The sequence below is a fragment of the Fukomys damarensis genome, unplaced genomic scaffold, assembly GCF_012274545.1.
Source record: "Fukomys damarensis isolate Sample0158 unplaced genomic scaffold, DMR_v1.0_HiC HiC_scaffold_35, whole genome shotgun sequence".
In the NCBI taxonomy this organism is placed as follows: Eukaryota; Metazoa; Chordata; class Mammalia; order Rodentia; family Bathyergidae; genus Fukomys; species Fukomys damarensis.
Window position 1 is genome coordinate 994,380 of NW_022900947.1, and position 17,637 is coordinate 1,012,016.

Here is a 17,637-nt window from a genome sequence, read left to right on the forward strand (position 1 = left end):
CGGCGGGGGGAGGCCCTCCCGGGTGCACACGCCCGGCGGTAGGACAGGGCTTGAGCCGAGGCTCCGAGACCGCCCAGTGTCGCGAGACCTCGCTGCAGAAGGCTGCCTCTCGGGAAAGCTAGACTACGCCGCCAGTTTCGCTGAGGAAAAGCAGAGGAACAATCGGTCCCCCTCAGGCTTGCAGACGGCCAGCGCCGCGACTGTCCGAGCGATGATTGGTTGCACCTTCGCGGGCGGAGAGGTATTGGCGGGAGATTCGGCCGCGCGCTCCGAGCGCCCGGGAAGAGAGGGGCAACCGATCCTTCTATTGGTCCGTCTGAGTCGGCGTTTCCCTGATTGGTCCGCCCATCGGAGACGCGCCTCTGATTAGCTCGGCCATAGGGGCGTGTCACCGCCCTGACTGAAGCCCGGAAGGTACGGCCTCTTGGATGTAATTGGCTTTGCCGCGCAGCGGAAGCCACAGATCTGGGCTCGAGGACTATAGTTTTTTGAGTTGTTTTGTTTTTGACAGTATTAGGGATTGACTCTCATGGCTTTCTCCCTGAGCTATATCCCCAGCCTTTTCTTTTTTTTTTCGGTACCGGGAATCTTTGCGCTTGCCAAGCAGGCAGTGGAACCACTGAGCTAAATCCCCGGGCCCCCCAGCCTTTTCTTTATTTTTGAGACAGGATCTCGTTAAGTTGCCCAGGCTAGGCTGGAATTAGGGATCGGCCGCCTCGGCCTGGATGATGGCGAGCGCCAGCACCTCGCCCGGCTAGTCGGTCACTTTTTTTTTTTTTTTTGGTACCGGGGATCGAAGTCGGGTCCTTGGCGCTTGTGAAGCAGGCGCCGGAACCACTGAGCTAGATTTTTGGTACCAGGGATCGAACTCGGGTCCTTGCGCTTGTGAGGTAGGCGCCGAAACCACTGAGCTAAATCCCCGGCCCTAGTTGGTCGCTTTAAACCAGTAAAAAAGCTTTGGAGTCACCTAAGACAGCCAAAAATGGCCAGTACATGGGGTATTCTCAGTCGCACACCTGCCACCACTGACTTGCTTGTATCCCAGGCTCACGACTCAGTACTCGCTTTAGGGACTCGGTCACACGCTGCGTGAAGCCGTGGTTGAATCCCAGGCATGGACCCCAGATACCACGGGTCTTGTCCTCTGCCGTGGTCCCAGGGTGGGAACCGACTCCTGCACAGGGCATTACAAGAGGATGCGGCAGAGGACCAGTGGGGCTGACAAAGAGCCTGCACCCAGGGCTTGAGGGCTGGGCTTTGGCACTGGCACCGTTTCTGAACCAGCTCAGTACCCCAGTCCATTGCCTCAAATGTTGCAAAGGCTTGGTTTCAGGTGAAACAATGTACAACGCTTAGGAGTAATCTTTTATTAAATACTGTATTGTTTAGCTACACTTTTATTTACAAAACTAATTTAAATTATGGGAAAGCTAACCCCAATCCACCCAGCCACTCCCAACAGTGCTGGCTTGGGAACTCCCACAGCACTGCCCAGGCATCCCCACCCTACAGAGCTGCTCTAGCTTTACCCAGCTTGCCTAGGGCCAGGTGCAGCTGAGAGTCAGACAGGCTGGGCGCACCTGGACCTGCAGAAAAGAGCCAGGTTTCAGGGGTCAGGGCCACAGTGTGAGGCCCCTCCAGCAGCCTCACCTGTCACAGCTGTGCCTGGGGCCTCCCACCTGCACCATATGGAGCTGGCAGGGTGCCCCTCAAGAGGTCTGATCACTGAGTACATCCTCTCCTAAGCAGCTAGGCAGACCTAGCTGGGACCTGGCTGTGCTGTCCCAGTGGACATGGTTCTGGGTGCTACTGTAGCACCCCAGGTCTTGACCCAGCAACACCCTCACCCTTCACCCCACCCGTGCCCCCAGCCAGGTGTCTAAAGCCGGGCCTTCTTTGGCCTGTGGGAGCAGGAAAAGGCACCAAGAGCACAATGAAGACCTCCAGGCACTGGGCGGGCCCCATGAAGGTTCAGGAACCACCTGACCTGTCCCCAGATTGCTACACCTGCTTCCTGGTCCAGGAATGGCCCCGCAATTGCCTGCAGCCACCAGGAAGCCCCGGGATGGGCCAGCACATAAGAATGGCACCCCATTCTCCCCTCTACTACCAGGCTCCACCCCAGGTCCTCCTAGCAGCCTCTGTGGCTTGGGAGGGGTCCCACAATACAGGGGCAGTAAGCAGCCAGCACTAAAACAGCAGCTGAAGAGCAGGCCTGGGTCAGATGTGGGTCTGGCTTATGAATGAGCAGGTATGCTCCAAAAAGTTAAGGCAGAGTGACCAGGTGAAGGCTGTGGGGTCTGACCTGGGATCTTAGGCCCTGGAGAGCTCAATGTGGAGCACTTGCCCCACCTAGAGGCAAATGGGGGAAAGAGAAGGTGCCAAATTCGGCCCTGGGAACAGGGGTCTCTGTGAGAATTTCTCCTAAACAGAAGTCCTCTACCTACTGCAGGCTCGAGGCAGAGTAGCTACAGGTGATGTGCTTGGCATCAAGCCTTTGGCAGGGGCAGGACACTGGCTTCTCTTGAAAGCAGATGGCTGGGGACAGAGCCAGGCTCAGACCCCAGAGGCCCCACCAACATGCACAGCAACTGTCAGCGCACAGTGCACACATCCAGGATGCAGAAGCGCGCACGGCAGGTGGGGCAGGGCACACGGCTGGCCAGCCAGGTGTCAGGACGCTGGGGGTCCTGGCGGCTGGCGAACCACTTGCCCATGCAGGTGAGACACCACATGGGGCGACAGTAGCACTGCTGGCACTCCCCTGCAGCCGGCTCCTGGCAGGTCTTCACCAGCTTCACACTGGCACGCATCTGCATGCAGCCAATGCAGGGCTCCAGCTCCTGCAGGGGGCACAAGAGTCACAGGAGCCCAGCAAGATAGGCCCAGGGGAGCCCGCCCCACCCCTCAGGCCTGGCCCCACCTGGCTGCTGGGCACCGAGTAGGCCGGGTTGACCTCCACCAGGGAGGCAAATGTCTCCAGGAACAAGTCGCCCAGGCTCTGGTGGATGACCACGTTGGCAGCACTACGGATGGGGGTCTGGAGCTTCTCGCACAGCTCACCATACTCTGTGGAGTTCAGCCTGTGGGAGGTGCAGCCTGTGGGCCCTCGACCCGGGGCCCCGAAGAAGTACCCAGAGCAGTGGCCAGCAAAGATGCCCACAGAACCCATGGTCACTCCACCCTGAGGGACAAGAAAAGCTGGGAGCCAAGGTGTCACCTAGCCATAACCCTGAGCCATCCTAGCCCACATCCTAGGAAGGTGCGGGGGCAGCTCAGGGGGAGCAGGAGGGATGCCATGGGTGGAAGAGAGGCAGCAATGGCCCCAAGGGAAGGTGTCACACAGGCCCCAGTGGGGGATGGAGGCCACAGAGTGCTTACCGGATATCAAAGGCCTGCACAGCAGGGCTGATGCTAGCCACATGGATGGTGAGGAGCTGCACGGGTAGGTTTGAGTCTGGTGAGAGCTCGTGCTGCCGAGACTCTGTCACAGTCAGGTGCACATCCTGTTGCTGGGCCACATGCACACGGTATGTGGTCACCTTCATCACCCACGTGTCTGTCACGATTACACGGGCACCTGGTGCCCCAGTAGCAAACTTGTCAATACGCCGGAACTCAGTGTTGATAGAGGAAGCAACAGCCCGCCAGCCCGACTGAGGGAGGGCGTAGAGGGCCAGGGTGCAGGCCAGTGGGTGGTTGGCCCACTGGTTCCGGGACCAGTAGTAGATTAGAGTGCAGGTAGCAGAGGGGAGTGTCACAGCCAGCAGGAGGAAGAGCTGCCAGGCCTCTGAGGCCTGGCTGGGAGAGTAGAGCTGCTTTTCTGAGGCTGCAAAGCACATGCCCACATAGTATCCTGCAAAAAAGAGGGCACCTCAGAAAAGCTGCGAGGGGCCGTGCTCCCTCTGTAGTGGCCATCTCTGGGCTGAGAGAAGGGAAAAGCCACTTCCTGTCTTGCCCTGAGCCTGGTCCTCTTTCCTGGTTATCTCCCAAGGCATGGAGCTTCACCACCCCTGTACCTTTATACCAGGCCTGGCCCAGCCAGTTACCACAGCACTGGTACCATGTATTAGGAGGAAACATTTTCAACTTAATTTTATATAACACATAAACAATGAAAAAAAAAAACCCCAAAACTTAGAAATGTAAACTAAAAACACCTATAACTACCTGGTATCACTTTATATGGAGCTGCCCCCTGAAGACCAGATAAGGAACAACTTGAATGTCAAAATGACTCATAGTGAGGGACTGCATAGGCAGGGTGCAGTTTGCAAAATATGATAGTAAATGCTTGTTTCTAGCCAAATCACTACATATTAAGATAACTTGTCACGAGGCAATGTAACTAGTATGTCTATAAAACTTGAAAGTTTTCAAAAGTTAAAAACAAGATGGTGTGGATTGGGACCTAAGACTGGCTCTACTATCTGCTCTGGCATCCAGGAATGGCTGTGTTCCCCAAGTTTGGGTTTCCCATTTGTGCAATGAGGAGCCCATGGCAAGAGTGCTTCCATCCCATATCTGCCTCCAGCTCTGCAGTGTGCAGGCTGCTGTACCCTCGAGCCAACACTTCCAGGGTCCACGGAGCTACTGATATGACAAGACACTTGTCATATGTCCTCTCAGTCACAACCTTCTCTGCCTGTCAGAGGCTTCCCATCTCTGGCTACTGCCAGGTCCCAATACTACCCTCAGTCCACTGTCCAGCCAGCTCACAGACCTACCTCCCTGAATTTCCCCCCAGGCTCCCGGGATACCGCCCAGCACTACCCTGGTCAGCCCCAGAGAGACCTGACCTGGCAATGAGGCCTGTGCACCTGTCACCCCCAAACTTAAAACCGCCCATCTCTCCTGCTCCCCTCATCCTACCATCCACGGCAACTCCGCCCTCTCATCCCACACAGACACGCACACACGGCATCCACAGCGCACCCCAGTGTCTAGCCACTGGGCAGGAGCGTTTCTTTCCCTTACAAGCCCGGTAGAGGAAAGGCCCCACGCTCCTGCCCGCTCAGCCTGGGCTTGCACTAGGTTCACGCTCCCTCAGGTGGCCCGGCCTCCTTTCCCACGCACTGATGACTTTGGGGCCCCGTCCCAGCAGGGGAGATGGCCGCAGCCGCCTCCTGTGCGCCTCAGTTACCCTGGGGTCTCGGACTGCGCCTGGCTTGACGCCGACCTCAAGCCCACACCGGAAGCTCACCGAGCGGCAGCAGCGAATGGCACAGCAGTGTAGCGGCCGTGCGACGCAGGTGGTACGGCACGAAGGCGGCGTCCTCGCTGCCCAGCCAGCCCGACAGCAGGTTTTGCACCGTGAGCCCGGCCGAGTGGAACTCGTTGGGCGTAAACACGAAGCATACGGCGAACACCAGGTAGGCCAGCGTAAAGGTCACCTCCGGGCTGTCCATTGTGCCACCGTCCCCAGAGCAGGTAAGAAGCCTACACGTCCTGTTCCGGGAGGTCGGCAGGTTGTGGTCATTGCCGTTGCCGTTGCCTGTGGTACCCGCGTCGCCCCCAGGCCACTAGCGGGGCACCCCGGGAGACCGAGTCGCTAGCGAGCCGCCCGCGAAGCACCCTGGGAGATCGAGTCGTCTCTGCCCGGTCGCCCACAGAGCACTCTGGGAGATGTCCGCCCGCAGGACTCTGGGAGACCGAGTCTCCACCCGGGCAGCCTGCGAGGCACTCTGGGAGAAGACCTCTAGGCTCCCCCCGGCACACTGTGGGCAGCAGCGATTTCCACCAAGGTGCAAGTTTGTCACGAGCAACCCTGTAGGGGGCGCTAAACCTGGTTTCGTTTCCCAGGTGAGAAAATTTAGGCTCTATTAAGCGGGTCTTTGGCCCCGGCTACAATTCACAACACACTCGCGTTCGCCGCACAGCCCGAAATTCCTACGGTGATGACAGGCTTCACAACCACTACTCACCCGAGCAGCCGAGAACACTACTGAGTGCTCACTGCTCCTAGATTGCCCCCCGCCCGGAAGCGGAACTGTTGGTGCGTGAGGAGGCGGGATCTGCACGACGCGGCCTTCTATTGGTCCCAGGCGCTCTACTGTCCCGCCCCCTGCCCCGGGCTGATTGGCCGCGCGGCGCCAACGGTCTGTATTTGAATTCTTGGGCGCGGCGGGAGGCGTCGCACGCTGCGAAAGAGGTTCAGCTTTCTTCGGTTTAGTCTCCCTGAGCCGCTCTCTTCTTCCCTCGCGGCGGGCGGCGGTGCGGGCCCACAGCCTTCTATTGGTCCCAGGCGCTCTACTGTCCCGCCCCCTGCCCCGGGCTGATTGGCCGCGCGGCGCCAACGGTCTGTATTTGAATTCTTGGGCGCGGCGGGAGGCGTCGCACGCTGCGAAAGAGGTTCAGCTTTCTTCGGTTTAGTCTCCCTGAGCCGCTCTCTTCTTCCCTCGCGGCGGGCGGCGGTGCGGGCCCACAGAGCATTCCCTCGACATTTCCAAACATTGTATTTCCATTTTCTCATTTTCTCCCGTTTTCTTTCCTTCCCAATGTGTTCTCTGCCCTGCACTTCCCCCTATTCCTACACCTGAAGACCTTTTCTTCCTATTTCACATTCTCAATTTTCTCATTAAGATTTTGTGTACTAGTATAGTTTATTCACACCAGAGAAACTATTCGGTATTTGCACATGTGTGATTTATTTATTTCCCTTACGAGTATATCCCATTCAGGGACATTTGGCAGGGCAAGCCAGCGGCCTGGCCGCGCCCTCCGCGCTGGTCCCCGGCTGGGACGTACTCTCTGCTTTCCTGGGTTTCTGTCAGAGCACGGGACTCGTCTGCCCCATCTCTGTGCTACTTCTTTTTCTCCATCCCCTTCTCGGGCTTTTGCCTCTGACCCAGGGACACTTTCTTGCTTCCTGGTCCTCTGTCAGCCTCAGTCCGCTTCCTGACAGGCCTGGCCCCAGCCTCGACCTGGTGACTTCACTTGGAAACGCTTTCTTCTGCTTCCCAGCGGGCAGGCTCCTACCTGCCAGTTCGTCTCTCTCTTCCAGCACCCTCCTCCAGCGAGAAAATGCACCAGGGTCCCACAGAGCCCAAGCTACGGCGTCTTGTCCTTGTCAACGCTAGCCACTTAGCGACCTCTTGCTTCAAGTCCCACCTGTGGACTGACTGCAGTCCTGAGAGCTTGATCTTAAACATCTGCCAATCCACCAGGCCTCCCAGGCAACTTAGGCAGGATCCCTACCCAACACAACTTCTGCCTGCAGAGGGCATGGAAACCCAAACCTAGCTTGTTGCTCCTCTGCTCAGCCAGCTCCAGGGGTTCCCATCTCAAGAGTTGGGTTTGCCACTGTCCCATCATCCCGCCACAAGGTCTTCCTCTAATCCATTTACTAGACTTTTCTGGGGATTGAACTCTGAACGTGTGTTTATGAGGCAGGCGGCAGCACCACTGAGCTAAATCCCCAGCCCTCTAATCCATTTATTCTGGAGACCTAGGCTTGTGCCTCCCACAGCCACGAAATGCCCTCTCCCCATCCCTGCCTCTAACCAGGCTTCTAAGAGCTGAAAACCTACCATTGCCAGTGACTCCTATTTTCCCACTTGGCAAAGATAATATGTTCAAGCCATGTCCAAGGCCTCCTCCCCTGGCTGCAGGAGATTGCTTTCATTCCTTTTCCTCCTCTGTCCCTGTCTGTGCATTTATCACCAAAACGGGCTTCTCAAATCAAATCAGCCACAGCCCCTCACTGTGTTGACACCCATCTCTCCTGGCCAGCAAGGTGGGTGCAGATGGACTGAGTCCTGCTGTCCTATGGTCTTGGCCTCAGCTGCCCTTCATGCTGGACTTACAGAGCACCTGTGGAGCTTGAGTTCCTTCTGGCTCTTTGGTTCTTTTCTAAGCCAGGGTTTCCTCTTCCCCCACCCGCCCCATAGCAGGATGCCACAGTAGGAGTCCTTTGCAACACTGGTTCTCTCTGCTTAGCCTGACCCCATGTAGCTGTTGGCCCAGAAGGTGGTAGTGCTGCCTTCTGAAGCAGGACAACATTTACCCCAGGCTTTCCAGCCCCGCCTGCAGGGAACACCTGTTCAGGAAGGAGACATCTCACTGCGTCACTGTGGGGACTCCATTTATCGTTGTGTTTGCCTAGACAACACAGTGTCATTGCCCTCACACTGACACAAATGTCTTCTGCTTTTCTAGAATGAGTCTGCAGGTCTTAAATGACGAAAATGTCACCCATGAAAAAAGTGCAGAAAACTGTGACTTCCTGTTTTCACCACAACCCCGTACCGGAAGAACATCTGTTCTTGGTCTGTCACAGAAGGAAAATGTACCACCCAAGAACCCGGCCAAAGCCACCAAGGTAAAAATAGACTCTGGTGTGTGCTCTCCAGGGGCTCTGTGCTGCTGCCAGTATGGTTGTGAACAGGTGCTCTGTCCTCACCCTCTACAGGTGACTTTTCAGACACCTCTGCGGGATCCACAGACACACAAGATCCTAAGTCCCAATATGACCAGCAAACTTGAGACTTTTCTTGCTCTGGATGACAACGTTGAGTTAGAAAACTCTCACTACACTTGGATACAGAAAGAGACGTAAGTGTTGGTGCCATTTCTCTTTCTCCTGATCTCTGCTCTGGGTGCACGCAGGGCACGGCCCGTGTGTCATTAGAAAGTTAAATCATCAGACCCTTAGTAAATTTTAGTCGAACTCCTTTGCTGTCCCCTTGCCAGTGGATCTTTGTTTCTGTAACTTGACAGAACATCCTGACCTCATATCCAGAAAGATAATCTGCAGTTTCCTTCTCTTGCATTTCTCTCATATCTCCCTTTGCTTGACAATGCTTGCCTTTCTACAGTCGGTGCTTGGAGAGAGCAGATAAGACATGTAGACAGAGAAACTCATGTAACCCTCAATCAGAGCACATGTGGCCCAAGGGAAGGGGAGGAAGCACTTGCCCACTATAGGAGAAGCCCCTGGATGGACACACTGGGCACAGGGCAGGCTGGGGAAGGCTGGGTTCTGCAGATGTCCACGTGGCCTGCTGGGATGATGGACAGATGCTGAGTCTTTGCCAGAAGGTAGTGCTCACCAGGAATGCAACTATGTCCAGAACAAGGAAGGACTTCACTAGTGTGATTTGGTGGCAGGTGGAGGGGTATGGTAGTGGTGCCAGGAATCGAACTCAGGACCTTGCTCTTGCAAGGCAGGCGTGCCCCTGAGCTAAATCCTCATCCCCCTGAAAGGTTTCTTGACCTCAGCTTTCCTCTTCTCAGTGAAAAGCCAGACCCTCATGAATTCTGGCTCTTCTGGCCATGAAGCTCTGGGCCCAGGATAGTGGGACCGTGGCTCCATTAGAAGACCTTGGTGCACAGCTGGCTTATTACCTCTGTGTTCTGTGTCTCAGAGCCCACTTGTCCCCAGTGCCACTACACTGATCTTCAGGACTGTGCCTCTTCACGTGTGGGCCAGAGGGCAAGACTGACTGGATGTGCTCATTTTCTCTCTGTCACTCCTATCTCCACATGGACTAGAGTCTTACTGAACGGCCTGTGGGTCCCTTAGTGTTAACTAAGTCTATTATTAAAAAGCCAACAGCTCCCCAAGGATATGGATACCAAGTTACACAATGGAATTCTCCAGAAACCATCTGTGGCTGATGCTGGCCTTTCTCCAGGGGACGCCACCTCGACCTCTGAAGATGACAGCTGCAGCAAGCCTAGCCCAGTGCACCTGGCTGACCCAAGTGTGCCACGTTCTCCCCAGAGCACAGGAAGTCCTGAAAATCAGATGTCTCCAGGACAAATGTCTGGGAGCGCTGACCAGGCCTTGAAGAATAGTGTTAGTTCTTATTCTTCAGCTGAAAGCATACCCCCCATCACTGAGGTCCTTGAAGATCTTCCAGCACCCCAACACCAAGTAGGCGTTCCTGCAGCCCTAGGAGAGAGCCCCTCCACCTCTGCCTTGGCCCAGGCTGCTGTTGCTAGAGGCCCAGGTTCAGGCACAACCCCCACAGACCTGCCCTGCCCTCAGAACAGAGCCCTGGCCAGCCCAGATCGCCATAGAGAGGAAGCTGCCAGCCAAAGAGCCATTGATTTGAGGTGTGATCCCATAAAGCTAGAGTTTGACTTCTCCGAAGGGGCAACCAGCAAAAGGGCAGCTCCACCACAGAGACAAGGAAAGAGGGCCAAGGAGAGGCAGCCAGAGGCTCCCAAGAAGGCAGAAAATGGAGATAGGGCCATAGGGGCAGGTGAGACCCCTGCACTGGCTTCCCGGGGCTGCTACCACCTGGACTGGGACAAGCTGGATGACCCAAACTTCAACCCCTTCGGAGGTGGCTCTGTGATGGCCAGCAATGAAGCCCAGCCCCCTGAAAGCCCCAGGGCCAGGTTGGCAACACCTGCAGTGGATGCAACGCCACCTGCAGAGGACTCGTCTCCCAGCCAGTAAGTGCAGTGGGCAGATGACCATGTCAGGGATCAGGGCCCCACTGAGCAGGGGCTTTGGGCAGGCAGGTTCAAGAGACCCCCAGCTCTGGGCCACCCAGACACAGACGTGGGAGGACTCAAGATTGCCTCCCTAGGGAACCTGACTGTCAGGTCAACGTGAACCATTCGTTCTTGTGTACTTTCTAGCACGAGCTCTGCCTTGAGGGACCAGTGCAGGTGTGGGGGGGCGGTGCAGCTAGGTGCTGGGCTGCAGGGCATGAGGGATGGCATGCAGTCCTCTGCTGCCTCTCTTTCCAGGCAGCTATACTTGGCCCCAGAAGGTAATAGGCCTGAGGTGCAGACGGCGGCCGGTACCCTGAGCACAGAGGGCAAGGTACAGGTGTGTATGTGAGCATGGTGTGTCCCCCACTGGTACCAGTGTCTTCCTATGGTACAGGAAAGAATCTGGGTGGGATGGACTACGGTCTCCTCCTCCCCTAGATCCCTGCTGGGGTCTTGACAGCAAGGAGTGATATTGACCTCCCTCCAGGCAGGAACCTTGAGCTCCTCCGATGCCTCAGCTCCCACATGTGGCCTGGATCGTGTGCTGCCGGCCCCTTCCCAGCCCACCCCACAGCCTATCCTGAACCTGGAGGAGGAGAGCTTCAGAGACCCTGCTGAGGGTGCGTAGCCTGAGTGTTGGCTCAGTCCCGTGGGCAACTGTTCTGTTGCTTGGATCACCTACATTGTTTGCGATGACTGACCTCCAGGCTGCTCTGTTCCCTGACTTTAAATGGACCTAAACATAAGCATCTGCCCTCAGAATGGGCCTTCTGGGATTCTAGAAGTAGAAATGAATGGCATGGAAAAGTAGGTGAAAGGGCTAGGGAAGTGGCTCAGGAACAGAGCACTTTCCTTACATGTAGGAAGCCCAGCACCACAAAACAGAAAGGAAAAAGAAACACAGGTTAAAAAAACAAGTTAGCTAGGCAATGCACATGTGAGATACAGACGCTCGATAAACTGTTGGGCACCCACTAGTGATCAAAGAAATACAGCTTAGAGTGCATGTAGTGACAGCTTGTGACTAAACTAAAGGACATCCGTTTTGGTTGCTTAACCCACAGTCTGCCAGGCATAGTGGCACGTACCAGTAATCCCAGCACTCTGGGAAGCTGAGGTAGGAAGGTGACAGGTTTGAGCCTAGCTTGGGCAACTTGGTGACGGCAAGACCCTGTCTCAAAATCTTTTAAAAAAAAAAAAAAAAAAAAAGGGCTGCATCTGTAGCTCAGTGTGCAGCCCTGGATTCCATCCCCAGAATCGCCAGGACCCCACAGTCATCAGGAAGACTGGCAGTAGATAGAGTGTGTGTCTCTGACACTGGCATCTTGGTCCTGCCGCATGGGGTTGAGCTCAGCTGAGGCAGGCCTGGCACCCCACCTGGGCCCTGGAGTCCGTCACACAGGACAGCCTTGGTGTCTGTGCTTCCTCAATGCATCATATCCAGGCCTGGCTGTGCCGTGGCAACTATCCGTGTGCCGTTTGGTTTGTGGCCCTGCTTAGCTGTTACAGGCAGTGCTGCTGTGAACACGTGGGCACAAGTTTGTGTGTGGACTCTAGTTCCTCCGGGTATAGACCCAGGAGTGGAATCTCTGGATCTGTCACCAGTTTAATTCTGAGGAACTGCCAGACTGTCTTCCAAATACCTGTACCATTTTATGTCCCCACCAGCAGTGGTGAGGGCTGCACTTCCTCCACGTCATGACTTCCACCTAGGAAGTGTGGAGCAGTGTCTGGCTGTGATCTACGTTTCCTTGATGGCTGAGGAGGAACAGCTTTTGAGTATTTCATGTGCTGTTGGCCACTTTTTTTTTTTTTTTTTTTTTTTTTTTTTGTACTGGGATCAAACTCAGGACCTTGTGCTTGCAAAGCAGGCAGCAGCACCACTGAGCTAAATCCCCAGCCCTGTTGGCCACTTGGCCACTTGTGATCTAGACAAATACCTACTCAAGTCCTTTGCCTGTTGTTTTGTTTTGTTTTGTTGTTTTGTTTTTGTTTTTGAGACAGGGTCACACTGCGTAGTGTGACCTGGAACTCACTATATAGCCCAGGCTGATCTCAAACTCACAGCGATCCTCCTGCCTCAGCCTCCCGAGTGCTGGGATTGCAGGCGTGCGCCACCATGCCCGGCTTTTGCCTGTTTTTTAAAGTTATCTTTTTAGTGCTCATTTGTACAGAAACAAACCTCTTAGCAGCCATATGAGCTGAATACACAGTTGGTCTCCTTGGATTCAGTCAGCCTTAGGTAAGAGGCCTCCACCCCCTCAATACTGGTGTTTGAATACTGGGCTTTTGCACTGAGCTACCTTTCCAGCTACTTTTTATTTTTTATTTTGAGACAGGGTCTCAAATTAGCCAGGCTGAACTCAAACTTGCAATCCTCCTGCCTCGGCTTCCCAGTATAGCTGGAATTTCAGGTGTGCGCCATTGTATCCAACTCAGGAAACATTTTAAAACTTGTTTCTACTGAAAGAGTGAGGGTGGAGAGGAGGGGTCTGACCCCGGTGTGGCTCCCCCGGGCTGGGAAAGCTCTCCACACCTGCATCCCTAGAAAACTATGATCCACCCTGCCATTTCCCACTCTGGGAACTGGTGGTGTGGAGCTGTCCAGCCCACGTCCTGGAGAGATGGCCCTGACACAACTTGGTCCCTCTCAGTTCTAGGCACCGGCGCGGAGGTGGATTATCTGGAGCAGTTTGGGACATCCTCGGTAGGTACCAGGCTCTTGCAGAAGTGCCCTGGCACATGCGCAGCCTGCTGTTCCTGCAGCTGCTGGTCTCAGTGACACCTGTGGTCCTGGTTGAATCCCAGCAGGGGTGCCTCCAGGCAGAGCTGTGGGCACCAGCTCCTTACCCCACAGGGACAGCCATGCAGCTGCTGACCTGCCCTGTCCTCCCAGTTTAAGGAGTCAGCCTGGAGGAAGCAGTCCTTGTACCTGAAATTTGACCCTCTCTTGAAGGACAGCCCTCTGCGACCGGTGCCTATGGTCCCAGCGACAGACAGGTACATAGGCAGGTGCCTGCCATTAGGCACTTGCGTGATCAGACTTCTCACACTGGGTCACAGTGACAGGTGGGTGGGAGAGGGAGCTTGGGACTGCCCTCATGTAGCCACAGGATCCCTGCAGTTGGGCCCTGCCTTGCTTGTCCTGCTTGCCACCCACTTCCCAAGGTGGATGAAAGCTCCAGTTGCAGATGTAGATGCTGTTGTCAGGTCAGCAGATCACAACCTCACCCTGCCCTGTTTGGGCTAAGACCTACTCTGGGAGAGACCAAGCAATGTACTATAGTCCAGGCCTGTAAACCCAGCGTGGAGGCTGAGGCAAGAGGATCATGAGTTCAAGGCCAGCCTAGACCACATAGTTCAAGATTGGCCTGAACTACATAGTGAGACCCTGTCTTTAAAGGAAAAAGAAAAAGCTTGGTTAGTACTGGATATGGCATTATGTGCCTGTAGTCCCAGCTACTCAGGAGGCTGAGGTGAGAGATTTTGTGAGCTCAGAGTTAGCCTGAGCAATGTGGTAAGACCTCATTCTCCCTAAAAAAAAAGATGTAGCTCGGGCCGGGGATTTAGCTCAATGCCGCCACCTGCTTCACAAGCTCAAGGACCCAAGTTTGATCCCTTGGTGCCAAAAACAAATTGTGGCTCGGTGGTAGAGCACTCACCTAGCACGTCCTGCTCAGTCTGGCAAGGGTGTGACATGACTGGCTACTGTTTGGTCCCAGTGTGCAGAGTACAGATGAGCCTCCCTCAGAGAACCCACCAGAAGCCAAACTTGTGGAGCTGGATTTCCTGGGTGCACTGGATGTTCCTGTGAGTACTTCCATCTCGAGTGGTCATCTTGTGGTCTGAGGAGATGCAGGTAGTTTTGAGGTGCCTTGCAGTCATGAGGGGTCTGCATCCTTCAGGTCAGGCAAGGGGCCCCAGCCACTGGCTGGCTGCCCCACTTCCAGCAGGGTGCCCATGGTCAATCCCTCCCCAAGCCACCCACCATGAAGGCTCTGCTTGTGTGCGGGCCTGGCCCCAACTCCTGCTGGCCAGGCAAGCTACTCTTCCCTGGTACACTTGGACATGGCAGTGGCTCAGTGTCTGTTACCCCCAGGTGCTGGGCCCACCCCTGAGTGTATTGGAACCTGGTGGCATGCCCCCACCCACCCAGCCTGTCCCCATCGTGGATGTGCTACAGTATAGCCAGAGCGACCTGGATGCGGCGGTAAGGACACAGGTGCCCCAGAGAGTGGGTACTGGTAGCTGGGCTCAAGGCTCTGAGCACAAGGTCCAGCACCCCCAGCCCTGACAGCATCCCTGCCCTTGCCACTTAATGTAGAGCCTCAGGTATCCACTTCCTCTTCTCTCCTGACCCCAACCTGGCCCTGCCTCCAGGAGCTAAGGATCCCAGCTCCCCCGGTGGCCTAGTGGCAGCCACTCACCAAATAAAACCATCACCCTGCCTAAGGAGAGAGGACCTGGACTTGGGAGAGAGAATTCTCACCTGCATCTCTCCTGGGGCCACAGCCCTTGATCCTTGGTCCCCATGGCCATACTCCGACCTCTGGAACACGTGGAGGCCCAGCCTGTTCTAGCTCAGGCTGAGTCACTAATGAGAACTTGTGACAGGCTGGCCCTGCTTGCCTGGTGGTCACTATGCAGGGAGAGCTGGTCACAAGGCTGGCTCGGGCCCTGGGCCTGCTCCATGTGGCTGTAACCTCTGGGGCTATGTGGCCTCCAGCTGTGCTATTCACCTTGACCAGATGCATCCAGGCTGCTGTAGGCAGTTGGGCAGGAGTTCCCCATGTCCCCACCTGTCTTGGCCATGGGGTCACCCCAGGAGCCCAGCAGCAGCCCTCTGACCTTCAAGCCTGGCCTTCTCCTGAACACCCCACCCTTCTGTGGGCCCTGGAACCTGCCTGACCAGGGCCCCTGAGATTCGAGGATGGCTCCAAAGCTCTGGGTGCCACCCAAACGTGGGGCACCCCTGGATCTGACGGGTATGGGGCCCTGCAGATGAATGCAGCCCAGGAGGAGAACAAGGAACTGAGGCGCCGGTGCGAGGAGCTACAAAGAAAGAATCTGGAGATGGGGTAAGGCCCATGTGCGCCAGGTCTGCCCACTACGAGTCCTAGCCACTCACCAGGTCTGCCTGCCATGGATGCCCAGCATTCACCCTGCCCTCCCCTCCACAGGAAGATCATGGATGGCTTTGAGGGCATCGTGTACCAGGCGATGGGTGAGTGCTGGCCCTCACTCCCTGCCCCAGTGGTGTTAATGTAGCTGGCACCGTCGGGCCCAGAGCTGGCCACCAGGGCCATGGTCCCTCACACACGCCATCTTGCTTGCAGCGGGCTGTCTCAGACCACTTCCCAGTGTACTTCGCTCACTGCTCCCATTGAGACAGGGATGTATCCTGCCCTACTATCTGGGACCTCCCTGCGGGGCTGCCATGTACTAGGCCTGTGTCACTCACGAGTCACCTGATGGGGTCCACACCTGCCTGCCCGTGCCTCCCTCCCCTCAAGTTTGGTGGCTGCCCCTGATCGGAGCGCTTGCTCTTCTTAAGAGGATGCCCAGAAACAGAAGGAGCTCACCAGCGCTGAGATCCAGAGGGGCCTCACGGAGAGACAGCAGCTCACCGCAGACCTGCACTCCCTGGAGAAGTCTTTCTCTGACCTCTATAAGCGTTTTGAGAAGCAGAAGAAGGTGATTGAAGGCTACCAGAAGGTGCGTCGCATCCTTCTCCCCGTGCCTCCCTTCTCCAGTCAGGGAGTCCTGTGCACGGGCCAGGAGCAGGGCACACGGCACAGCCCACCAGGGATGAGCTTGGGAGGTCCTGGTGGGGGCAAAAGGGGAGGCCCAGGACGGCGAAGACTGACTCGGTGGAAGATGGCCTAGGCGACTAGCTGTGAACCAGGGAACTCCTCCTGCGGGAGAGGCCAGGGCACCCTGCTGTCAGCTGCCGGGCCCAGCCCTCCTGGCCCCAGGCCCCCTACAGCAGGTAACTGCAGCCAGGCATGAGGGGGCCATGCAGCACAGACAGGCCCCAGTCCCTGGGGAGGGCAGACCAGGCCGGACTATGTGTCACTGTTTATGCCCCAAAGCGCATCAAGGTCTCAGGGCCGGGGATTTAGTTCAGTGGTTCCGCCACTTGCCTCAAAAGTGCAAGGTCCTGAGTTCGATCCCTGGTACCCCCCCAAAAGAAAAGCCTTATGGTCTCTGGGGGAACCTCGCCCTGTTCATGGGTCCTGTCTGCCATTCCCACAGAACGAGGAATCACTGAAGAAGTGTGTGGAGGACTACATCACCAGGGTAGAGAAGGAGGCCCAGCGGTACCAGGCGCTGAAGGCCCACGCGGAGGAGAAGCTCAGGCTGTGAGTGCCAGTGAGGCCGAGGGAGCTGGGCCCTTCCTGGCCTCTGCTCAGCTTCCACCCTCCACCCTCCACCCTGCAGGGCGAATGAGGAGATCACCCAGGTTCGGAGCAAGGCCCAGGCAGAGGCACTGGCCTTCCAGGCAAACCTAAGGAAGACACAAATGCAGATTCACTCACTGGAGAAGACTGTGGAGCAGAAGGTGGGCTGGGGGCCCAGCTTCTTCCCCCTCTCTGTCTTGGGTTCCCTCTGAGCGTCCTGCAGAAACCCAGCCCTCCCTTTTCTCCTCAGACCAAGGAGAATGAGGAGCTGACCCGGATCTGTGACGACCTCATCTCCAAGATGGAGAAGATCTGACTGGAACTGTGGCCACAATGGCCCCTGCTGCTTCTCTGCCTGCCTGTCTGTCTGAATTTTCTTAGCTTTGTGTTCTCTTCATCTGTTTTTGAACTAGATTGTCTTAGGCTGGTGTGATAGTACACATTTGTAATCCCAGTACTTGGGAGGCTGAGGCAGGAGGATCACTAAGTCCATGGGCAGCCTGGGCTACACAGTTCAAGGCTAGCCTGAACTACATAGCAAGATCCTGTCTCAAAAATTTTTTAAAAATAAAAAAAGACCTAGATTGTCTTTAAAAAATGACTAAATAAAGTTCCTTAAATTCAGATTCCACAGCCATCCTGGTCTTGCTTACAATGAGGGTGTCCCAGCTGTGGGCTAAGAAGGAGCCAACCCATCGCCCTGTGCTGCACGGGCCCATGGCCATCCCTCCTGGCCCCAGCACTACCCCAAGCCTGCCTGACCTCACCCCCCTGTGGAGGGCTGGGG

General features: G+C 56.0%; 2 protein-coding genes across 5 annotated transcripts; one reads left to right on the forward strand and one right to left on the reverse strand.

Annotated features, from left to right (window-relative positions):
• Positions 1–1,345: 1,345 nt before the first annotated feature.
• On the reverse strand, positions 1,346–5,998 carry Tmem129 (transmembrane protein 129, E3 ubiquitin ligase). The gene is made up of 5 exons (XM_010641699.3): positions 5,925–5,998; positions 5,204–5,448; positions 3,382–3,856; positions 2,924–3,083; positions 1,346–2,843 (listed from the first exon to the last, which is right to left on the reverse strand). The coding sequence occupies exons 2-5, from the start codon at positions 5,406–5,408 to the stop codon at positions 2,595–2,597; spliced, it is 1,089 nt and encodes a 362-aa protein (XP_010640001.1). The 5' UTR covers positions 5,409–5,448; positions 5,925–5,998; the 3' UTR covers positions 1,346–2,594.
• Tacc3 (transforming acidic coiled-coil containing protein 3) lies at positions 5,704–17,340 on the forward strand. 4 transcript variants are annotated; one of them, XM_010641694.3, is made up of 16 exons: positions 5,704–5,802; positions 8,158–8,320; positions 8,411–8,553; positions 9,550–10,404; positions 10,705–10,780; positions 10,937–11,069; positions 13,104–13,156; positions 13,346–13,449; positions 14,172–14,259; positions 14,549–14,659; positions 15,451–15,527; positions 15,630–15,673; positions 16,004–16,164; positions 16,705–16,811; positions 16,891–17,011; positions 17,101–17,340. In XM_010641694.3, the coding sequence occupies exons 2-16, from the start codon at positions 8,159–8,161 to the stop codon at positions 17,164–17,166; spliced, it is 2,301 nt and encodes a 766-aa protein (XP_010639996.1). In that variant the 5' UTR covers positions 5,704–5,802; position 8,158; the 3' UTR covers positions 17,167–17,340. The 4 variants fall into 4 exon arrangements, with proteins under 4 accessions (XP_010639996.1, XP_010639994.1, XP_010639997.1 ...); XM_010641692.3 differs by having other exon boundaries at positions 5,705–5,802; positions 10,705–10,786; XM_010641695.3 differs by having other exon boundaries at positions 5,705–5,802; positions 10,705–10,786; positions 13,406–13,449.
• Positions 17,341–17,637: the final 297 nt, after the last annotated feature.

Excerpts from the sequence above, each read along its gene's own strand:
- Tmem129 (XM_010641699.3), bottom strand. The coding sequence starts at position 5,408 with ATGGACAGCCCGGAGGTGACCTTTACGCTGGCCTACCTGGTGTTCGCC. Across the intron at positions 3,857-5,203 it reads CCATTCGCTGCTGCCGCTCG|GATACTATGTGGGCATGTGC; the intron begins GTGAGCTTCCGG and ends TCTTTTTTGCAG. Across the intron at positions 2,844-2,923 it reads ACTCGGTGCCCAGCAGCCAG|GAGCTGGAGCCCTGCATTGG; the intron begins GTGGGGCCAGGC and ends TGCCCCCTGCAG.
- Tacc3 (XM_010641692.3), top strand. The coding sequence starts at position 8,159 with ATGAGTCTGCAGGTCTTAAATGACGAAAATGTCACCCATGAAAAAAGT. Across the intron at positions 8,321-8,410 it reads ACCCGGCCAAAGCCACCAAG|GTGACTTTTCAGACACCTCT; the intron begins GTAAAAATAGAC and ends CACCCTCTACAG. Across the intron at positions 16,812-16,890 it reads GCGGAGGAGAAGCTCAGGCT|GGCGAATGAGGAGATCACCC; the intron begins GTGAGTGCCAGT and ends TCCACCCTGCAG.